Here is a 24,266-nt window from a genome sequence, read left to right as displayed (position 1 = left end):
CTCACTGAAGTCAACAAGAATTTTGCCTCTGACCTCCCTGGAGTCAAGACTTGGCTCTGCATCTTTTCTACCTCCTACTCCACAAATGACAGCACTAAAACCAATTCCCTGGTATTGTTGCTCACCACTCAGTTCCCAGACACCTTCTGCTGCCAAACATTTTTTAATATTTTGTTAATTTATATTTTTGGTTGAGGGTGCGTGTTTTATACTGGCTGTGTCTCTCCTCTTGAAAACCACATACAGCTCCCAGTGTGTTCCCTCTTTCTCATACATTTATGACCCTAAAGACAGTACGCCTTTATTACTTACTGCATCGAGGAATGCACCACACTGCACTCTACCGGACACAGCTGCTGATCCTCCACATCTGCTTTACAATAACTCATTCAGCATCCAGACTCTCCATTTCAAATTAGTTTAGTGGTGGGGAGGAGCACCAAGGATAGCAAGGCTGAAAATCGAGGGAACTAAAACACACACACAATGTGCCACATCCTCACTAACTGTTATGATTAACTATTTATATTGCAGTAGCACCTATTGTGCTAGGCACTACATAAACTTATCAATGCACTATTCTGCACACAGATCAGTGGTCTCACCCCTCTTCCTAGCAAAGATTTCACAACAGATGCCATAGTGAAGCTTCATGTTACTCAAGTATCAGAGGGGTAGCCGTGTTAGTCTGAATCTTCACTTCCCTTGCATCTGAAGAAGTGAGGTTCTTACCCACGAAAGCTTATGCTCCCAATACTTCTGTTAGTCTCAAAGGTGCCACAGGACCCTCTGTTGCTCTTCATGTTACTAACACTTTGGAGGTCACTATACCAGGGTTCAAAAAAGAACTAGATATGTTCATGGAGGATAGGTCCATCAATGGCTTTTAGCCAGGATGGGCAGGGATGGTGACCCTAGCCACAGTTTACCAGAAGCTGGGAATGGGTGACAGGGGATGGATCACTTGATTTCCTCTGGGGCACCTGGCATTGGTCACTGTCAGGAGACAGGATACTGGGCTGGATGGACCTTTGGTCTGACTCAGTATGGCTGTTCTTATGATAACTGATACCTACTTGTCCCGTTATATCCTTATGAATGGAAGACAAGATTCATGTAAGTGGGTTCAGCTCCTGTTGGTTTCAATGAGAGTTACATCCAGGGATGAATTTGGCCTGCAGACTTGTATTTGTTTTATTTTCTAAAAAAAGAATAATGCAATGGACTTGATAAAATCTCAAAGAGAAAAAGAAGGAGACAGGCAAAGACAGAGTCCAGAGACTAAATGCCAGTGCTGTGCGTATGCCAGTCTTCACTTGATCCATGACACCTCAGTGAATGCAACACAGAGGAGAGAGAAAGTGAGAAAGAAACACAAAACACATACCAGGTTTAATTTCCAGAAGCTTCAGCCTGGAGTCCTCAGGAGGATGTAAGCGTCTCTTTTTGCGCCAGCAGCGAGCAGGATATGTGTACAGCTGACCTGGGGCCAGTCCTGTGGGTTAAAAGCAAAAAATAAATGTGGTCACATTTGCATTTGTAAATCCCCATTATTTTCTCTAGCATCTCTGTTTCTCCATAGCCAGTATTACTATACTATAGGGTTCAATCCTGCAAGGTGAGAAGCAGCTCAACTGAAGGTATTCGGCATCCCAGAAGCAGCTCAGCATCTTGCAGGATCAGCCCTACAGAGAAGCCACACGTCTCACTAACATATTTCACTCTGCGAATGGGGGTTTCACATAAAAAAAAAAAAGAATTATAATAGATAGGATGGGAATGGCTTTGACATCGTGGACACAAATGGTCATTTTTGAACAACTTGACAATATCAAACCCATGTCAATAATGAAGAACAATCCTACCATATGGTGATAGCTGAGCGGTCTAAGCCAGCCTGGCATAATAGCAAAGAACATTCACCAAACCAGGAACAAAATCTACTCCCCAAACCAGATGATGATAATGAAAAAAACTGACACCCTACTTACTTGTGAAAACTGGGCCATCCAGTTGCTCACCCCAAAAGAATAAGCAAATCAAATTTGGCAAGTGCAGCCTAAGTCTTCAGTTTGAAATATGGAGACTCCCAGAAAATAAAGTTCAAATCCCAGCAGGGTTGAGCCACCCTTTATCCTCTTGAGGCAGATAAACTGAGCATCAAGAAATTTACTGTAGGATGGGAGAGGCTTTTGGAGGAGATCCTGAAAATAAAGTTCTTGTCTGCCCTGCATGGATTGACACCTTCTGGAAGAATGGGGATTGGCTCAGGTGGTCTTAGCAACAATTTCCCTTCCCTGTTATGCAGTGCAACAGTTGTTAACACCCTACCTCAGAGAACGCTGCATTTCAGTGGGTTGTGTATAGTCTATGACCGGCTTTGGAAGGAAAACACTGTGAATTACCTAGCTCTTCCGTAGTGCTTGACATACTTCTTCCAGGCGCTTTACAAACCTTAACTAGTATTTAAATTGCTATTATTAAGGTATATATTGTGACTGGCTGTGGGTCATTGTGGGGGAGCATACAAGGACTCTAATCCTCTCACAAACATGCCCTGTGCAGGGGCATTCCCAGCCTTACTCTGGTGTAAAAAATTGTGTGAGAGGAGAATCAGGCTCCTTGACCTGTCCCCTTGGGATGGGGGATCTGGGTAAAATCCTGCACCTGAGCTTTAACCCAAAACCTAACTTTTCAAATCTAAAAAAAAAAAAAAAGCTTTTGTTCTATTGTTTCTCAGTCTCTCACAAATTGGCACTTCTAGGCTCCAGCAAAGATGGTGATTCACCAACACCAAAATACTACAAACTCAGCTGGAATCAGGAAGTTACAGAAATATTGTAGGAAGGCCTCCAGCCCAATCCGACACCAGATGGACTCAGATAAGCTCCTGCAGGCCTCCAAACTGACCCTATGAACCTTTTGAGGGGAGCTCTCCTCTGCTATTCAATAAATCCCCGCTCAGCAGTGTTCAGCCAGCCACTAAACAAACTTTCACTTGATCCAAACAGGTTTGATACCATTTTCAAGAGGGAAGATTTACACCATTGTCCTCCACCCCCTGACCACCAATCTATCAACACGATGACACAAGTAAAGTGTGAACCTTTGGTCATTTTTGTGGAGGAGGTGGCAAGAGAGGGCCTTTTACATCTGCTTTGAACCTACCTCCCCTACTCTGACTCTGCCTGTGCCCACGGTAAAATATGTACAGTTCTTGCCCTCTCTAGTACTTGCTGGGTTGTCTTGCACTGCTGTGCCTTATAGGGCAACCACAGAAGGTTCCAACCATTTGCTTATAGAGGAAATAGCAGGACCTGCAGTGAGTTATGTTGTTTATCTCATTAGTGTAGGAGAGTCATAATTCAAAGCTTGCGTGAAAGGCTGGGGGAGGAAGGGAAAAGAGGGAGGGAGTTATGTGCAGTATTGTGTGAAATTAACCCTGAACTGTGTCGCAAAAGGCAGCCTTCTGACTCCTTTACAAGAGGGCTGTAAGAAACCAAGTTTATCCATGGGGCATCTGACTCTCCTCTCCCCCTTTTAAACCCTGTGTAAGTGAAAGGAGGTTCTGGATCTTTTCCGTTTGCCTGCTTCAGGTTAGAGATGGGGGAAGTGAAGGTCAGTAACAAAGCAAAGGGGTGCATACAATCCAGACACCAGAGTGGCTGGTGGAGAATTCTCATTGGTTTAAGATTGCCACAGCACACTATGTGCAGCCTGGAAATGGTATGCTCCCACCACAGATAGATGCTGTGTCCTGTCACAATGGGGCTACAAGAGATGGATGGTACAGAGAGACCCAAGGGAGCACTAAATGAGCTAATCACATCAAGGAACAGCGAATATGGGGGAGGAGGGATTCTTGGTTTCTTTCTAAATCATTATAGTTTAAATAAAAAAGACCTCGGGTTTGGTCGCTGATGCAGATACAGGAGGTTTCAGCCTATTTAAATTCTAACCTAAACATGTCTTGCCACTAATCAGTCCTCACCACACCTCAACTCACCCTGTAAGAAAGGGAAACTCTACTATCTCCATTTCATAGACAGGGAAACTGAGGCACCGTGATGCAAGTAGGACTAAGGTTGACAAATTTGCCCAAGATAACAGTGAGTTAGTGACAAACCTGGCCAAAGAACCCAGCTCTCCTGGCCCTGTACTTTAAACACTAGACAATGATTCCTCCCATAAGTGTGTCTGGTACAAGGTTGCCTTGTGCCATCCTTGTAGCATATGCTCCCTCCAGCATCTGGCTTCTACATATAATAAATGCATACCTGCTTATGTGTGTGAGTGAGTTCAAATCGATAAAAATAGTATCTCACTCATAATCAGATGCTGCAGGAACAGAAGTTCTTGGGGTAAATACATTAATAACAACAACAAAAAGCAAAAATTAGCTTGTTTTGCCAAAGCATAATCTCCCTGGAACAGGGAGCTTTCAGATGAAACAAAACCAACAGTGGTCACTAAAGATCCCAGGAGACTTTTCGTGAAGGAAGGTCCCCAAAGACCTAGACAAATTCCAGCTCAGATAACTACATTCTGCCTACCCAGACTCCCCCTGCAGTTTCGTGTGGATAAGGTATTACCATCCTTCAGAACTTATCCTAAATGATAATGTAGTGTTGCTGTGCACTAATAACACAGCTTCTACATCCCACACCAGGAGTGGCTGCATTTCAGTGATCGGTGAAGTGACTCCCACATATCCTTTACTTAGAGCTGGTCTTACTTTGGGTATTGTGAGGTTTAACTAATTAGGGCCGACCCTAGCCTCAGGACTTGTTTACATTGGGTGGGGGTGCGGCGGGAGGTGTTATGCTGGAATAGCCATTCCCCATGAATTCCATGTGTGGATGCTCTGACCCTGGAATGAGAGCACCTCATTCCGAATTAGTTTAATCTACTATCAAAATGGAGTAAACTAATTTGGAATAAGGCAATCTTATTCCAGAATAAAAGCATCCACACGTGGAATTAATTGGGAATAGTTAATCTACTTTAAATTCATATGCTACCTTATTCTGGGTTAATATTTATGTACACACAAGCCCTGAGTCCTGGTGTGCAGGTGGGGAACAGTGTAAGATGCCTTCCCCCATTCTGTGCCCTGTGAAATGGCCAGGGAAAATTCCAGTCCCTGAACTTGATGGAATGTAGGAACTGTTTCCTCCGTATGCCCCTGGGCCAGCTATGACTCCACCTGGCCAGTCACAGAGAAAAGAACAGGTTGCACCATCCCAAGACTGTGGAACTGTCTACCACAAGAAATAAGAATGACCAAGGACCTCCCCACAAATAAAACTAGACACAAAAACACATCTTGGACTTAGCTTTCCCTCAACCTGCACCCATACAAAATGCACATGAACACACACAGAAACCAAGAGCTAGAAACTAGTCCAGGCATTTCTCCCAGAGGCTAGGAAGGAAGAAAGAGTGAGAGATCGTTATTTCTCTTCTTAAACACTTGAGACATTCAGATTCTATAGCCATTTAAGCACCTCGATAGATTTGCTGAAACACATGCAAAAAAGTGGGGCTAAAATGAGGGAACACAACCTGCTTCCTGCCACTATTCTCATTTGCAAAAGCATCACTACGGAGTTTGATCTGAACATAACCAGTCTGCTCCCTCCACAGCTGCAAACCCCAAGAACCAAAGCCCACTCATCTTACTTCTACAAGTAGGCCCGTTGACTTCCACGGGACTACTCACAAGAGTAAATAAGCAGGACATGGTGCTAGTACTGCGCACATAGATGCGGTCCCTTATTAGAAATCACATTCCTCGTGAGAGACCCACATCTACCTCTTCTGCCCCAGGCCACCACCACCACCACCGCCACCACTGCCGCCGCCATCTTGGTATGATTTCATTTTTGCTTACTGTAAATGATTTACGCAAAAAGGAAACCCATAAATCACAAATTATACAAAATGCTATTTTGGCTCTAAAATGAATCACATACTAGTTAAGGAGAGGGTGCAACCTTCATTACCCAACCATCAAATATCCAAAACAGAGCTATATCATCCAATGTCTATTGAACTGAGAACGTCAGTTTTCCAGAACCCCAATTATTTATAAGTGTGTACACTTCCCACCAAGGCACTTGGATAATCAACCCTTCACTGTAAATTTTGGGTGTTCCCCTCTTATTTTGGGTCTTTGTCAACTTGGCATAGATCAAAGTGTCAAAAATTCCATTTTCTCAACAAATAATGCATCTGGCTACATTCTCAATGGCTTCAGTGGGAGTTTTGTTACAGTAGGGTGCTTAGGGTTGACCCAACAATAATACTTTAACTTCCATGCAAGGATCTCAATCTGTTCTACGAACATTAATGAATTAGAACCTGATCGAAAGCCCATTGAAGTCAATGGAGGTCTTTTTCAGTGGACTCTGGATCATTCCCATATTGCCTTTGTAACATATTTACGAAAACATTTATCCTCCTTTCACAGATGGAAAACTGAGACACAGAAGTGAAGACCAAGTGATCTGTCTAAGGCAGAGCTGGGAACAGAATCTAGATCTCTTGACTCCTGGTCCCCTGCTCTAATCACAAGTGAATTTCAGAAGATAAGACTCTCCCTAAATTTATGTTTCCTATTGAGAAATAAGGTTAGTGAGAGAGTCTTCCCTCCTTTAAAATATTTCCAAAGCTCTCTTGGGTAGAGGTCCTCTATTATGCAACTAAGATCAATAGCAATAAAGGAGCTGTGATGATGCAGCATTAGAAACTATGTCAAGCAATAGAAATAATAAGTAGGATCTGCTCTCTGCAGTTAGCAAAAGGAATCCCCTCCAGGCCTGGCGGTTTAGGCAACTTCTCCTATGTGTGTGGCGCTTAACAGGTTTGAGTTTTTAGTAATTAAACCCCATGAGGGCTCAGCGGCCTGCCCTCCATACACACATAGCTGCCTACCTGGTCCCCGATGCCTCTTCTCCATCCAGATGTAGCAGTTGTTCTGAGCTACCCCAGTCTGTGAATCCAGGAAGGGGAGGCGGACGCTGCGCTCGGCGCACAGCCGAGAGTTGTAGCTGCGGCAGTGCTCGATGGCTTCTTTGTAGAACTGGTCTCCAAGTCTGCCAGGAGGAAAAGAGCAGAGAGTAAGAGATTGCTTTGGTCTCCCTGAACAAGTAATGGAAAGAAGGGGACGTGGGGTTAATTAAAAATGGACGAGCGGAAATACTTTCACCAGACACATTGTACGCATTAACCTGAGGCGCTTACCGCCACAGGGTGTCACGGGCAGAGTAGTAAGAGTCATAAGAAGATTAGACACTGAGGGTATGTCTATACTGCAGCTGGGAGCAAGTGTCCCAGCCCAGGTAGACAGACCTGTGCTAACAGGGCTCAAGCTATCATGCTAAAAATAGCAGCGTGGATGTTGCTGCACTGGCAGAGGCTCAGGCTAGCCACCCAAGCTCAGACTCACCTGATCAGGTGGCTAGCACCAGTGCAGCAACATCCACACTGCTATTATTAGCATGATAACTTGAGCCCTGTTAGTGCAGGCCTGTCTACCCAGGCTGAGATGCTCACTCCCAGCTGCAATGTAGACATACGTTTAAGGATAAAGCAATCGTCAGTCAGGGAAACAGACGGCTCTTGGCAATGGGAGGCAAAGATTTTCACTTCTAGTGTGCCGGTTCGAATCCAGCTCACAAAATGAGCCCATAGTTTTGTTCCGTATCGGAGGGCAACTTCCGCAGTATGTTTGAACAACTGAAAAGCTGCTTTAAAGAGGGCCAGTTTAAAAGAACTCCACTTCAAAACCTGCAGACACACACCGCTGCTCCAAGGCTGGTCCTGCAGGTGAGATGCAGGCTCTCCTGCTTATGGGTATGTGTCCCCTGAGCTAGCAATAGGGACTTATCTGTGCTCCTAGGTAGAATAATCAGGGAGAGTGGCGAGCTAAGCACAGCTGCACGTTAAGGGTTTGGCTTGATATATAACATGTTAGCCCATAGTTTGTAAAGTGCTTGTGATCCTTTAGATGACTGGCACTACAGAAATGAAACATACCAGTATGTGCAACGTGGCACAAGGTGACCACTGCAAGGGACAGGAAAGAAATCTAACCCTTGCCCCTTTACAGCTTTCCACAGCTGGCTTAGGGCATTGACCAGGAAGTAGGATACTAGATTTACCAGCATGACAAATCTTTTGTTCTTGAGTTTACAAAGGTGGGATGATATTTAGAGAGACTTCTCATTATCATATCATTTATTTGATAAATAGCCATTTGTTCCAAACTTCGTGAACCGTTCGGCTTCTATAGAGAATGATAAAAAAACAAAAACAAACACAAACTGCACACCAGAGAGAGCCCGAAATTTCCTAGTTAGCTTCTTTAATAGTGAGAAAGGCATACTTTCAACAATGTGGGGCCAAATTCTCCAGTATGTTGTGCCACTTTGATGACACAGATTGGCCATCGAGCTGGAGTGTCACAAAGCTGCCACTGCATACCCCTGGAGCTGGCCCTCATCCTATTGGGTGAAATTCAGCAATGGGCACAAGTTGATCAGAAAATAGGTATAAGTGGTAAAGTAGTATAACTTGCACTGAATTTGGCATTCATTAGTCTGCAACAAGAGAGAAAATTGCATGCCAAGGGAGCAAAAGTGGAGGAGGGAGGGAAAAGCAGCCAATAAAAAGGTGTCAGATATAGGGGCTACACATAACAGCTGATATAGCCTCAAGCTGCAACAGCTTTTCAGAGGACTGTCCAATTGTTTCTTGCAGCAGACAACACGCATGGTGTATCTAGCCCCTCTCAGCCCCATCTTCCCCCTCTGTCCACTGGCCCCATAACCAATATAGGCCTGGCTCCTTGCATGCAATGCTGAAGAGGATGGGAGAGGACAGTAATGTGGATGTACAGTCCATGCAGATAGAGTTCTGCATACAGCAGGATCTTCTCTGCACTCAGATCCCAGGGAGACAATACCAGGCCCCTGCTTCCAGGGAGGGAAAAAAAGCTGCACATACTGTATGAGATTGACTGAGTAGAAATGAAAACTTATTAAAAGCTATCATTAAAACTGGCTTTCACATATACTTGTGTAATCAAAGTCAGTAACAAGGAAACTCAGATTGATCAAAGATTAACAGTTCTCACAAACACTTTGAGTATCAGCCATGCAAAGTCAAATTCCTTCCTATGTTAAACCAGGGATGTCCAGACATACTGAGGTCTTTATAGAACAAAGAGTAGAAACTGGATGAAAACAAACTGTCACCCACTGCCCAGGTTCTTTGTGTACTAAGAATCACACACACACCACCCCCAACGAAATATGAGCATGACCGGCATACTGTATTAACAAAAACTCAACAGAATAAACTACAGCAACCAGGATAGGAGTCATAGCTGGAGACTAATTCAGTTTCCATCGTGCTGTAAACTGAAAATAACTGTAAATCTTTGACTGTTAAATATTTGGCTTAAAGTGACACTGTCAAGTATGGTTTAAGCCTAAAATTTAGGTTTTCCTACAAGGGGAAGAAAGGTTTTCCAAAACTTAAATGTGTTTGATGATCAGTAGAAGCTGACAGTCTAGTAGATCAAATTCATCCTCCATGTAACTCCATTGAGAGTTATGTTTGGCTGGAGACTAGATATTTCATACCAACTGTAATTATTTTTAAATTAGAGCTTTTCCTCTTCTATAAAAAATGTTAGTTAGTTAATTGAGATGTGGATGCAAGGTTCTGGTTTGGACCCAATCACCTCTGAACTTTAGGGAAGTTTGGATCCAGATTCAAACTTCACAGTTGACTCTTTTATGATGAGCAGAATCTAAAAACCCCAAATCCAAAAAACTCAAACTTTGGAGAAGTGGGAGATCTACAGTGGTGGTCTGAGGGTTGGGCCAAGCTCTGGTTCTGAAGGCTGAAACCATGGAGAATAATTGACATTAAAAAGCAAAGCAACATTTTATTACATCAGTTACATCTTAATGGAAAACTTTGTTATTTTGTTTGTTTTAACATGAACTTCCCTGGAATCACAATACGAGTAATATTATTAGTATTAAAGGCGTCAAAGGAGGTCAAGAGCCTATTGTGCTGGGCATTGTACATACACATAAGAGAAAGACAGCCTGCCCCAAAGAACTTACAGTCTAAATAGATAGGACAGATAAAGGGTGGGAAGGGAAACAGGGAACTGAAGTGACTTAAGCAAAACTTAATGGCCCAATCTATTTTTACTGACCAAGTTCAACGAAGAGTAAAAAGTAAACAAATCACATTAATAGTGAAAAGTAAATTACATTTTAAAAATTCTTTCAGGTTCATTCATTTAGTGTAATTAGCAACACAGGTTAGGAAAACCATTTATAAAATATGTAAGACCTGCTTATCATCTCTCTAAACACTGATGATATGCTAATACAATTACCCTGACTTCAGGGGAATGTCACTGGCATACAGGGCTGGCTCCAGGCACCAGCCCACCAAGCTTGTGCTTGGGGCGGCACCTGGAGGGGGGCGGTGCGGCGATCCAGCTGCCGGGGAGAACGGAGCCCCGGCTGGGCTCGCCGCCCTCCAGGGAGAGTGGAGCCCCAGCCAGCTCGCCGCCCTCCCCCCGGCGCTCTGGCCGCCGGGGAGAGCGGAGCCGCAGCAGGCTCGCCGCCCTCCCCCCAGCGCTCCAGCCGGTTGGGGAGAGCGGCCCGTGGCCTGGCTCGGCGCCCTCCCCTGCCGCACTGGGGGGAGGGAGGGGAGGCGGCGGGAGGCTATTTTGCCTTGGGCGGCAAAAAAGCCAGAGCCAGCCCTGCTGGCATAACACCCAGGTAACAGGGTGACGAATCAGGTCCCATGATTTCTGTTAAGTCTATGTCCTTTTAAATGTTGAGAAATTAAGATTTTCTACTCATCAGTAACAGCCTGATCTAACCCCGAGCAAAGTCAATGGATAATAATCCTTCCCTTCTTGCAACCTTTGTCTTGTCTATTTAGACTGTAAACCCTTCAAGGCAGAGATAGTCACATACTATTTGTCTGTACAGTACCTAGCACTACTTTAATACAAGAGTTAGATTGGGCCCTAGGTCACTATTAAAGACAGTGATCCTATGTTACACCTTAGCTGCTTTATATCCCTTCACATCCTTCAGGATTCCTCTTGAATACAGGAAAGCCCAGGCCGGCATAGAGCCCATGCAGCAGCTCTGTACCACTCCCTTCCATCCTGCCCTGGTACAGGGTACATTGCCAGAGGGTGAGCACATGCTACCGATCTCTAGCTGCTAGAGAAGCTCAAAGCTAAGCATAATTTAGAGCATTCTTTAGCACCTGTCACATCTCAGATTAGAAACCAAGGGATGAAATACTCATTAAAAACAAATAGCCAGCCAACCCCAGAAGAGATCACACTCACTTATCACCCCCAGAAATTTTATGCCATTAAAATACAGCTTCTAGATGCTTACCAGACCCTGGGTACCTCCACCTTCAAACTTGGATTGGATTCAGGCCCACAGAGGTCAGATCCTTCTCTTCTGTAGTATCGTTTCCCTCTATGGCAGTGCTCATTACAAACAATGGAGGTGTTAAGATGAAAATAAAAGGAGAGAGAAACAAGCAGCCTTTTCTCTCTGGAGGTTTGCTAGTGTCCCTAGCTGTGCTGAAGTGCAGAGAATTCACTATCCTTCCCAAGAGCAACAGCATGCCCACTGAGATTTTATTTTCTATACTTTTTGGCTCTACTCTTATTTTAAGACCAAGTGTCATTGCACGGGATGAGGAGTGCAATTAGAAAATACGTAAACCTGAAACTGCTCAAGAAACCAATACTTGACGCTAGTGACCTGACTAACTACCATCCCATTTCAAACCTTGGCAAGATTCAAGAAAATAATGATAAATCAACTCCAGCAACACAACCTCAGCAGAAAATGTGGACTCTCCCAGCCTGACTTCATAGCAGAGTCTGGTAATGAAGCAGCAATGGGGTTTTGGGGCTCCTCATGGAGTTGGACTGAGGTGATTCAATCAAGCTGATACTACTCAATCTATCAGCTGCCTTTGACACTGCTGATCATGAGGTACTGCTGACTCAACTACTTGTCTTGGCATGTCATGAGAGAATTGTGCTATGCTGGCTACACTCATTCCTTTCCAACAGATCCCCAAAGACCCATGATGGACAGCTGCTCCTCCTCCAAGAGCTCTGACGTGCAGAGTGCCTCAGAGCTCAGTCCTGTCACCACTTCTATTTAACAACATCTAGGCAGAACCTTACGGGATATTGTGAGATGACATGGGCTATAATGTCAACAATACATTGACACACTGCCGCATGTACCCTTCTCAATTAACCCAGGGAGCAGGCTCACAGATATCTCAGTGTGGGAAGGAGGGTGCAAAGGAGGAAAAAGAAGCTGGCCCAACTGGAATCCAGGCAAGAATGAAGTGAAGCTGTCTGGAAGCAAGAAATGTTCTGAGGAACTGAGGAGTTAAGATAGTCCATTAGGACTCCAAGGACTTGCACCATCACTGATATGGACAATCAAATAGAAGCAGTCACCAAAAGTGCCTTTCCCCATCTCCAACTAGCAAGAAGACTCCATTCTATTCCTCCCAAAAGATGGTCTGATCACAGTCATTTATGTTCATCACCTCCAGCTGGACTATTGTGACACACTCTACCCAGGCCTAGGTAAGATCACAAAGGGAAAAAAGCTAGTACACAACGTGGCAGTTTACCCTCAGATTCTGCTGTGGGATTTTGGGGTATCTATCACACTTGGTCCAGAATCAACAAAGACAGTTTGTTTGTTTTTTGTCTAATCTATCTGACCAACCTATCAGCATTTCTAAAGGGCCTGTCATCATCGTATTTAGGTATTGCATATGGATTATAAAATCCATTGAGAACAGCCCAGAGGAGCACTCAGTCTTTGTTTAATTATAGTCTGATACCCTTATGTACACTATTAAGATTTTTTTCTGTCAGGTTCTTTGGGAGATGCTATGGCACAGAGGTGAGGGCACCACACAAGATCCTCAAATGATGTACAAGGGTTTGAATATGAGTGAAGGCAAGGCAGACATTTCCAGAAAGGCCATGGAATGACCTGGTCTGTTTGCAAAATAGGTTCTTTTGGTTTTTAAATATGAACCTGGCTTCTTTCATGCTGCCTCACACATACGCCTCCCAGCCTCTCCTGCTTTCTGAGGCTCAGAGTCCATCAAACATCCATCCCACTTCTATAACCGCTGATTGGCTTTGTTTTGCTCGGTGGGAGAAGGGCAATCTTATGCAACTTTCCACAGCATCGGAGTCAGATCTCTATTTTTAATCCAGCCATGATTTCTGAAGACATTTGCAACCTGCTGTTTGGATGCTGTAGGGTCTGGTAGGAAAACAGACAGGAAAAGAAAAAGAAAAAAAGACGTTCCCTACATACTGTTTCAGTGGATAGCACATGTATATTTTAGTCTATATATCAGATTGCAAAGCAGTATAGAGATGTAGGAAAAATAATAAATGTGTGTTGTAGAAATGCCTGAAGGTCTCATCAGGGTCAGGGCCCCATTGTGCCAGGTTCTGTACATTGTGCCTGGCAAAGGAGATTGGGAGGAAGGAAGGCAGCAGAAAGTTGATTACAGGTTACTGATTCAGTGCCAGCCCAGCCCATGTATTAGAGCAGCCAGGGAGCTACTATAATTTACACCATTGGCATAAGAACCTAAGGAACCTTATGCCAGTGGAAGATCAGTGTAACGTGCACCATCCCCAGCATCCCCTCTATATGTTTTTGCCAGGGGACATCTCTCCTTGTGAAGGGGAACTCTGCTGGCCATTAATGGAGAGAATCCAGCCCTTCAGTGCTGCCTGAGTGGTGCTAGAGGGCTGGATCCTACCAGAGAATCTGGCCCCACAGATTAAGCACACTAGTGTCATTGTTCTGAATTTTTAGTTATTTATTTATTTTTACATTCACAGGTTATATTTTAATCCAGTTTGAAATTTCAGCTGTCTCATGTAAATAAACTGGCTGCAGAAGGATAGTTACAAATGGAGGCATAGCAAGAAATGCAGTATGTGAAGCAGATTTGTTTAGTCCCACCACTCCTGTCAGGAAGGCATGTGTGTCCCAGCAGCATCTCCATTCAAAAAAAAAAAAAAGGAACATCAGGCTATGATGCAAGCTCATGCTTCTGGGATGAACACAGTACCTTATTCAGCACCAAAGCATTAACATTCAAGTTCGTTAGCTAGACACTGCTGTTTCCTACATGTGAGGTAATGACTTTCAGGGGTCAGGTGAGTTAGTTCAGAAGGTGAATTTCTCTGCAATTTTCAGGGACACTGGGCTTTGAACAGCAGTAATTTATTCACATTGCCCCTTCCTCCCTCCATCCATTCCCACTGGGAGTCAGGATAGGTGGTAGTCTCCACACCACAAAACAGGGTACCTGTACAGCTCTATTAGACTCAGCATAGTGATCAATTAGGTTAAGCACAGAGGCAGGTTCCTTGAAAGTATCTCGGAGTATCTACTCTCTCTCAGGCCACAGATCCTGTTTTAAAGAGGTGCTGTATCATCCAATTAAACTAACAACAGGTGGACAAGATAATAACCTAGACCCCTTTTGTAGATGAAGACAGCAACCAGAATTCAGATTGATGCTAATCTCCTCAGAAGGTCCTGTGCTCTCTCTTAAATTGCTAAAGATGTGAACTAGTGAAACCTTAAGCACCAAAAAAGGATGATCAGTGACTGGCATCCAAGAGATTTTTTTTTAGAAAGGGGGACTTAACATTTCAAGCAGCAGGGGTTTGGGAGCATAAGAAATCTCCTTAGCTCTGATGAACTTAATCTGATCACAAATCTAGGGCCAACTTCAGTAAAAAGCAAAGTCTTTCCATCCAACTCTCACAGTCTAGAATTCCCATACTGGGCTTGTCTTTTCCATCTGGACAGCCAGAATGGTAGCAATTTGGACCAGTAAGAAGTGTGGTCTGCTGATCTGACCTGTCCGGAAGGCAGCAGACTTGAGTTCTAATTCTGGCTTTGACACAGACTCCCTCAGAGGCTTGGGCATGGCAGTTAATCTCTCTTTGTCTCAGTTCCCCTATCTGCAATGCGGGGGCAATACTACTGGCCTGCCTCGGTGGTGTGAATTACTTTAGTGATGATTGTAAGCCCTTTTCGAAGATACAAGCTGTGATTCACTGTGAGTGAAAATTATTGGCCTGTGATATAGAGGAGATCAGCCTAGACACTTGGTTTTAAACTCTATGAAAGTTATTTACATGGTTGTAAAATGCCACTCAGTCAGAATGGTAGAACTTTGCACAGGTGTAAATAACTCTGCTGATTGCAAAGCAGTGCAGATTTTTCTGTTGGGCTTCCCCATCATACAAAATTGTAATTATGCTAAAATTTCAGGTGCTTCCCCCAGCACAAGACTTTGAATGAATAGGGTCAAAGGACCTGATTTTCCACTGTGTTTCCCCTTTTGTAGTCATTTTGAAACAATTCTTATACAGTACAGTTTTATACCCATTTTGCGCAGGTGAAAGTGATCGCACAAGAAGCAAGGCAATGGAGTGTCAGGCCAATACCGTACAACCAACACCAAGTGTGGGAGCAACTAGTGGTTTGTAACCCGAGCCATTCTGCCTCCCCACTAACTACTTTGCAATGAAAACACCAGCAACACAATGTGATCCTTGCAATCAAATAATATATTATATAGATACAGAATAAATCCACAGAAACTTAATAATTAGAATTTACTTTGCATCTGAGGTTAGCCTTGGAAAAGGCAAAACATTCAACCACAAACAAAAAATATTTTAAAAACAGTCCACTAATTCTGAATAGATATAATTTGCAGTTTCATTGCCATGGTACAGCATAATTAATACAATAAACATACATAAGGAAACAACAAAACCTATTCCATTCAGCTATTATTACCACAACAACAAATACTTGTGGTTGATAATTAAATTTTCTACTCTCTCAAAATCATACTTAGCTTCAATAATAAAGGTTTTGCCTCTTTTATTTATTAAATCTTTTTATCACAAAGGGACAACTCTGTTACTGATGTAACTCAAAAGACTTGAGTGAATTACAACAGAGATGCATTTGACTTGTACTAAACCTAACAGTGAAATAAGGCAGAAGAACATTGTGAGGGGGATTTGGAATCAAATTTCCCTCTCTCCACCAACAGTGATTTTATCTACCACGGAAGTCCAGCAGAGTCTGTGTATTCCCCTACCACAGCATTCTACTCTGTTCCATCAAAGAAAATCATAGATATTAGAGATGGAAGAGACATACTGGGTCACCTCATGCTGGTACAGGACTGTTCCCTACAGGAAGAGAAATGAGGTGTATTAAAAGTGCACTCTGGAGAATTCAGAATTCTAGTATAGGATCTTCTGCTCCTGGGGTGCACGCTGGATTTGAACCCAGAGCACATTCCAGGTGGGCACATGTGTCTTTTACACATATACAATCATTAAATTCTGAGGTTCTCTAAGCACACTAAAAGCACCTGTTTACTTATGTCGCTAGATATATGTAATGCATTCAATGGGAGCTGGCTGGCACAAGTGAAGAAGCAATACACACATACACCACACTGAGAACCCTTACACTAATTAAAGTCCACAAAAATTCAATTTATGTAGATTTTACAGTTGAGGACACTGAGGCATAGCGATACCGAATGATTTGCCCAAGACCATACAAGAAATAAGTTGCTGAGCTAGGATCAGAACCAGGCCAGCTCCAGGGTTTTTGTCGCCCCAAGCAGGAAAAAAAAAAAAAAGCCGCGATCGCGATCTGTGGCACTTCGGAGGCAGCTCTACCGCCGCCACTTCAGTCTTCCGCGGCAATTCGGCAGCTGGTCCTTCGCTCCGAGAGGGAGTGAGGGACCCGCCGCCGAATTGCCGCCAAAGAGCCGGACGTGCCGCCTCTCTCCGTTGGCTGCCCCAACGGAGCTGCTTGCTGAGCTGGTGCCTGGAGCTGGCCCTGATCAGAACCCATTTCTCTTGACTTCCAGTCTTGTGCTTCCTCCTCAGTTCAGATTCCTCTCCTTCCAAGAAATTTACAGGGGCACATTCCACAACAGAAAACCAGTTCAGGATTTTCTTTGTTATATTCCAAAACCCACTGTTCATGGTCACTGAAATGTAGTTCAGGTTCTTTTACACCAAAATCAGTTGACAGAATAAGGGAGCAGCAGACCAGCTTGCCACTCATGCTGACCTCACTAACATAGCTTGGAGAGTGATAATCAAAGATAAAGCCCAAACTGGTGCCCAGCTGACCTGGGTTCTGAATCTTCCCTTCTATCAGTTCCATTGGTAATGGCATGGAGACATGGATCTGAATGTTCCATAATCTGGGCCAGGAATGGAGCAACATCTAGCTGAGGGAAAAGAACCAAGGGGCTCACCTGTCAAAGCAAGGAGAGGTTACAGAAAAATAGGAGAGAAAGGATAACCCCTACCCCTAAAGTGATGGCTAGCCTTTAACACATGGCCTCTGCTCCTCTCAGTATTTCTTCCCGGACAGGTTATCTCAGGAATTTATGCTTTCCAATAATTACCTTTCAGAGGCCTTCCACTTATCTTGCAAGAGGAATTCGCTAGTAACCTGACCTGCATTGCTCATGCTATTGCCTTCCACCCCCTCTAACCTTTCAGCTCATCTCTCAAGGCAGAAGTAGACGGCTCTTCCCAGACTTGCAGTGCTGGCTCAGCAAGGGTTGGTGAAGTTGATAAAAAGAAGAGTTTTAGTGCTACACAAATATTGAGGAGTTTGAGGGCACAAGCAGTAAAGTGTTGCCAGAGGGTTAAAATACCTCCTGAAGCGGTGTTATATTACTCAGAGCTGAAGGATGAACAGGGTATTGCACAATCAAAAGAGCCATTTTAATCTGAGGGCAAGTTTTATTATTTTACTGCTATTGTTCTCTGAACCAGTCAATGTGTGTTTTATTAACCCTTGTTGGACCCTCTACCCAGGCTCTCTGCTTCTCTCTTACCATCCCCCATCTTTCTCTGTCTCTCTCCCAATCATGTAATCAATTTCCCTCTCTGTCCTCCCAGATTCTAATTCACCATCAGTCACTGGAGCAGTAGTATCAGGTAGGCGCTTTTCTGAAGCTCTTACAGTCAGAGCTTGTTCTGGGGCAGCCCTAAACAATCTAGCAAATACTCATCCCTCCGAGGCCACAGTAACTACGCTCGTGCTCCCACTCCCACTCATGCCATGCCCCTTTGCTTCCCACTCTCTAGGGATGAGCGCGCTGTGTGCATGTGTATTCTTCTTGGCTTGTGCCAGCTGCTTCCCACCACCATTCTGGGGATGGGGGACATGTTTTCTTCTGAGTCTGCCCTGCTGCCTACTACGGGCGCGATGAGATATTGCGTCAGATTATCAGAAATCATAAAACACAACTTATCAAAAAAGCTAGGGAGAAAGAAGAGACAAGGTGTTGCGCTACATAGCAGCCTGCCACCAGTTCACAAATGCACAGTAAGGCCAAACTGATACAAGGGATCAAACCTCGAACACAGTGTAGGCATCCTGAGTGGACCATAGCCACCACTGACAGATACCTAAGGGTTACTCCTCTCAGCCTCAGCAAGTAAGAGCTTGGCTGCTGCTAAGCTATGCATCTGCTCCCTGACACATCAGCTTGTCTGCTGTGCAAGCAACTCCCCGGGACTCTGCCAGTGCAAACCTGGCCTTGCAGGTAACAACCAGTGAATCCCAATTGCAAAGTTCCACAGAAATAACTCTCTGCAGCATCTAGGCTGTCTCACTGGGCACTCACCGAAGTTAAGTCACTGCCTCCAAAGAGACAGTACGCACATCAGCCTAATTGGTTAGCTGAGGACTCACTCTCCACTTTAATACACAGCACAGAGATGGTTTTGTAATAAGACAAGAATAAATTTATTAACAAAGAACACAGGTTTAAGTGATAAAAGGTAAGAATGACAAGTATGGTTACAAATAAAATGAAACAAAACATGCCTCCTAGTGACTAAAATTTAATTTCAGCAAGTTACAATCTTTGTCTAAGCAGGTTTCTCACCTATAGTCAGTTTCCAGCCATGGGCAGTGGTGAACCGCTGGCTTGGGGAGTCTAGCCCCAGCCCCACCCCTTCCAGCTGAGGCCCCGCCCCTTCCACGCCCACCGGAGCCCAGCCCCTACTGTGGCCGCTGGCCTCTGCCCAACACCCCCAGTCCTCCTCCCACTGTGGCTACAGGCTTCTGCCCCAGGCTAGCGTCCCCAGCCCCACCCTCGCCCCCGGCGCGCCCGGCTCCCAGCCGGCCTGCCCCAGCCTCCCTGGGCCATGCCCAAACCCCAGCCAGCCGGACCCCTCACCCCTAAAGGCACCTCCCCTCCCTGGCTGAGCTGCCAGCCCAAGCGTTGGGCGGGTGGGCAGGCAGCTAGGCCGGAGCGCCTCCAGCCCCAGGCAGGTGGTGCGGCCAGAGTGGCCCCAGCCCCCGCACTGGACAGGCATAGCAGCCCCAGCCCCACCACTGGACAAGTGGCATGGCCCCAGCACCGGGAGGACGGGCAGGAAACAGCAGGCAGGATAGAGTCTGGGGATGGAGCATGGGCGGGGGGACGTCAGGCTGTTTGGGCAGGCAACTCCTTCCCGTGTCTATGATACCTGCCGCCCATGTTTCCATGGTTTCTTGCCTCCAAAGCTAAGAGGATCCACCTTTCATTAACTCAAAAAGTGTTGCTCCCCTTTGCCCCCTAGATGATGGATGACTCAAATGTCTCTTTGTCCCCCCTTATATTACTCCAAAATTCACTTCTCTATTTCAGAGCCAGGAACACTTCGTGGGGATGAAGATGCCATTCCCCATCGAGACTGTTAAGCAGTCATCTCCCCTACTTGCTAGTTTGATGGTTTTACATTTAAATGTACTTTTCATTGTCCTCTGCCATCTAGCTGGTCAGACAAATAAATTCATATTCCTTTGTCTAGGGCAGGCTGGGCTTTATGCGCTATTGCCTGCCAAAACACATTGTAAGAACATATTTCCAGCATGCGTTTATACTCTTTGTACACACCCGTACATACATGACAAATGATTTCCGGGACTAGCGTGTGACCAGTTAGCATAGGATACTTTACACAGCACCTTTTAGATAGACATTATGACAACAGTGTGTTGGGGCTATGAGTGTGTCAGGCCAGATGTGAGTTGTGGTATGGTGTGCCCTCTGCCAGTTGGCACTGAGGGGCTCCCAGGGGCACAGGTCTCTCTCTCTTCTTTATCCTTTAGCAACACTTGCTTGCCTTGCCGCTAAAAATTCTTACTGTACTGACCTGACACTGGGCCAACCTTTGCCCTCTGTGCATGTGCTAGGCCAGGGCTTGGTTGTATCAGTTTGGGGAAAGAGCACTTGTTATTTTCAGTCATGTAACAACATTTGAACCCCACACAAACACTCAGTGGTGCTGGAACGAGGGATGCTGCTGCACCCCCTGGCTTGAAGTAGTAATAACAAACACCAAATACATGGTTTCCATCAGCAGTACCCCCACTATACAATTGTTCCAGCTCCCCTGCACACACGCACTCCTTGATAGCCTCACACTTCCATTGGAACAGGACTGTGCCACAAGAAATTCAGCTGGGAGGGCAGGGAGAAGAGAGTGGCTCTTCCCGCATTACATTCCAGTAGGTGCGCAATCCCATGGGTGCTTTGCCACAGTCTGGATTTATGATCAGAATTAACATATTTCAAAGCACAAAGTTCTCTCTTTTGAAAAAGGAGGAGGAAGAGGAGAAAAACCACATTCCAAGCATTTGGCACAACAACCAACTTCCCCAGCCATCCTCCGGGAACAAAAAGAGGGGGGGAAAAGCTTGTCACCACACAATTTAAAATAACCCGTCTGTCCTGGCTCCACTCTGTCTCAGGGGGTAGATCCAAGTCCTCGCCTCCCCTCCCCCCCCCCCCCCCCCACACCCATCAGGACTGCAGGCTCAAAGCACTTGACATTCAGCAGCAGAAGGAAAACAGCTCTGAGGGAAGGGACATGGGGGAAGGGAACAGTCCCGTCACCGGTAGGATTGGGCGGGGGGAGGAAAGGGGCCTGATAAAGGTCACAAAAATTGGTGGGAAGAGGGAGGTTATAGTTCTCCCAGGATTGATGAGTAGAAGGAATCCTCTGAGCACAGAGCCCTCCTGACCATGGAGTGGGCAGTCAGTCACCTCTGCAGCCCCTTCCCCCTTTGCCCCAGACCCTATGAAGGAGCCACTCTAGGTCTAAGCATTTGTACAAGGCACATAAGGAGGATGCAGGAAGGGAAGTGCATGCATCATCCCCCCTTCCGCCCGTCAACCCAAGCAAAAAAGGTAAATGCAGCTTCATGTTCTGTTAAGTTTCCCATGGCCCCCTCTGCACTGAGGAACAAACCACTCCTGTTGAGGGGGTGTGAGGGAGCTGAGTAGCAAGGGGTGATGGAAGCCCTTGGAGCACAGCTCCAATAGAGGAGGAAACTGCTCATTGGTAGGGAAGGGAATCTTGGAGATGGGGCAAAGGTACAGGTCTGGCTTTGCCAAATCTTGCAATTTTATTACTATTCTCACAACATTTGGTACTTTCCTTAAAGCCCAATTGCTGGAATAAAGAGCCTGCATGTGAATCTCAGGCTTCATTAACTATGAAGTAAGTTTCTAGCCCTCACAGTGGCAGAGAAAAGCTAGACAACATGAAGCAGGTGCCCCCTAAAGGCTCAGGAACCAGAAGGCAAAATGTTTATGTTTTTCAAAACGTCATTATTCGTAAGCCAATCTCCTGATTTTGGGGGCTCTCATTCATGAATGCTTGGGGTTGGCAATACTGCAGATTATCCTTTGCCTCAAGGTCTTGAGGTTTGGGACCCAAATTACTGGCAGTTCCACAGAGGACAAAACCCTGACCCTCTCCCCTCAGATTGAACAATTTGAGGGGAATTCTGCAAGGAGAGCTTCTCTGAGCTTGCTTTCCTGGCCTTCTCCTGTAGGATTGTTCTTCATAATGATTTATATAGGTGCATATAATGTTTTGCACACAGATATAAAGACCAGGGCCAAATTCTCCATTGCCCTGCATCTTACTGTATTTACACCAGGGCAAAGTGGGTTTTAAGAACTACCAAATCAGTGTGGGAATGTTTTCCATTCTCTTTGCACTGGCGTCAGTGACGACATGGTGAAAGGCAAGGGAGAATCGGGCCCATGCTTCCCATGCTCAAGCTATTGGAGATCAAGACCTCAACCCCAAATGGCTGAAGACAATAGGCATGATTCTCCACTGCCATGTGTCTTATGTAGCCACCTACAACACAAAGTGAGAGCAATGTCCAGATAAAATGCAACCACTCTAATTTGGCAGTGTTTTTCCCCCTTTGCAAAGCTGTATGTGAGCATACCTGGTACAAGGCAGTGAAGAATCAGGACCAATGGAAGGGGAGAGTAGGTAACAGAAGGAGAACAACAGTAAATACATTGGTGTGGATTCCTCCATGGTGTAACTCCACTGACTTTACTGGAGTTCCCGAGGGATGAATATTGTCCACTGTATTTATATAAGGCTGTCAGGAATCTCCAGACAGGAAAGAACCTTTTGACCTCCAAGTCTGCCCCATATAAAGTAGCTTTAATCCTCTTACTTGGTCTCTTTGTATCCTCTCTCTTAGGCTCACGTACAGAGTGTTACTAGGGAGCCCTAGGACAAGCCCACAGCACTTGACATTGCACTGTTCATAGTGTAACCCACACACCTCCTGGGGGTGGGGTGGTATTCTGTCCCATCTAGTGGCACCAAGACCAGGGGGGAAAGAAAGAAATGAGAGAGAGAGAGAGAGAGAGAGAGAGAGAGAGAGAGTTGCTCTACAGCCTCAGCTAACAGCCAGTTGGCCTTTAGCTCATGCAGTAGAGGCTCATACTCTAGAGGTCCCAGGTTTGATCCGCCCGCCGACAAACAGGGTCTGTTGGTGTTACAATAGCACCTCTAGGAACCCTATGAGATGAGGCATGGCCCCAGCTGGAGTGGAAGCCATGGTGCATGGCTGTCTCAATGTTGTCAGTCTGAAGCACTGGATATTCATGCTCAGTACCAAGAAATTCTGGATTCATGCCACCACTAACTGGGTCAGGTTGAAAGCTGGGAGAGCATAAAAGATAGAAGTTATTTCATGGATTTAACCTCCAACTCCCTTAGCAGTCAGAGTTATGATGGCTGGTGGCAATTCCAGTTCCAATACATGGAGACCTTTCCATGGGGAATGGAATAATCGGGGGTAGGGGGATTATCATGGCTTAATTTTAGGCCTGATCCTGAGAGCTGCTGAATTCTCAGACCTCACATTATCTTTAATGAGCATGGTGGGTACACAGCACCTCTCAGGATCAGACTCCTTGGCTGGAGGAGGTATAAGCAGATGGCGAATCACTTCTCCACTTTGTCAGACAAACACACACTAGTCCCACTCTGAATCATTCTCTGAATAAGCAGAGTGACTAGCTGAAAGAGCACCATGTGACCTGATGAAGCATACAATGTTTTCCAGGAAGCCAAAAAACTCATATAATCTCAGTTGGGCAAAATCTATTATATAAACCAGTAACAACTTGTAGCACTTTGCAGGATAACATGTGGTTCTGGTGATGCCTGCAGGTTTGTTCAGAGCTCCTCTCATTCTGATTTACAAACAAGAATGCTGTGCAAATAAACCAGAGCATCTGGGATCCCTCTTTATTCTTCCAAACTGCCATGGGGATGGGTAAAAAGAGGAAAACGCCCCTCCATGTCAGCAGTCAGAAAGAGTGGAAGTAAGAAGAAATGCAATTTTCAAAGAGCCACAAAACAATCATGGCGTAATGATCTGACATTGCCCTGAGATGTTTGCACATAGCTTACCATCAATATGTGATCGTGTGCTGCAACAGCAAAGATAAAGCAACAACGACATCACAACATAGTTTCAGGACACTGCACAATGGTGGTTTTGTGGCTCACCCTGTGAATCCATTCAATAACAAAATGTCTCTAAGTTTAAGACAGTTATATTACATATGTATCACATACTTATCAAATACTTTTTTTAAGGTTGCTATCTCTGAGGTTTTTGCATTGACTGTTTTACTTTAGATGAGTTGCCCAGGAACTTTGATTTAGTTTTTATAAGCAGAGGATGTCTGTGTTTATTTTATATTATGTATTTTTAGATTCTATGGCTGGAGAA

At 45.1% G+C, this 24,266-nt stretch overlaps 1 protein-coding gene across 9 annotated transcripts in view; it reads right to left on the bottom strand.

Moving 5' to 3' along the window:
- The window catches only part of DPF3 (double PHD fingers 3), a 197,312-nt gene that overhangs the window by 102,195 nt on the left and 70,851 nt on the right, over positions 1-24,266 (bottom strand). For 8 of the 9 annotated variants that reach the window (XR_004645559.1, XR_004645558.1, XM_034769266.1 and 5 more), the window contains exons 2-3: positions 6,937-7,097; positions 1,388-1,495 (exon numbers count right to left, since the gene is read on the bottom strand). Coding sequence is in view for 7 of the 9 variants with exons in the window: in XM_034769266.1 (XP_034625157.1) it covers positions 1,388-1,495; positions 6,937-7,097 (269 nt within the window). In the remaining 2 variants the exon portion in view is untranslated. Of the gene's footprint in view, positions 1-1,387; positions 1,496-6,936; positions 7,098-11,453; positions 11,693-24,266 lie in introns of those variants that run through there. The other variant, XM_034769271.1, reaches the window with a different exon arrangement.

The sequence above is a fragment of the Trachemys scripta genome, chromosome 4, assembly GCF_013100865.1.
Source record: "Trachemys scripta elegans isolate TJP31775 chromosome 4, CAS_Tse_1.0, whole genome shotgun sequence".
NCBI classification, from domain to species: Eukaryota; Metazoa; Chordata; order Testudines; family Emydidae; genus Trachemys; species Trachemys scripta.
This window is presented reverse-complemented; position numbering and strand designations above follow the sequence as displayed.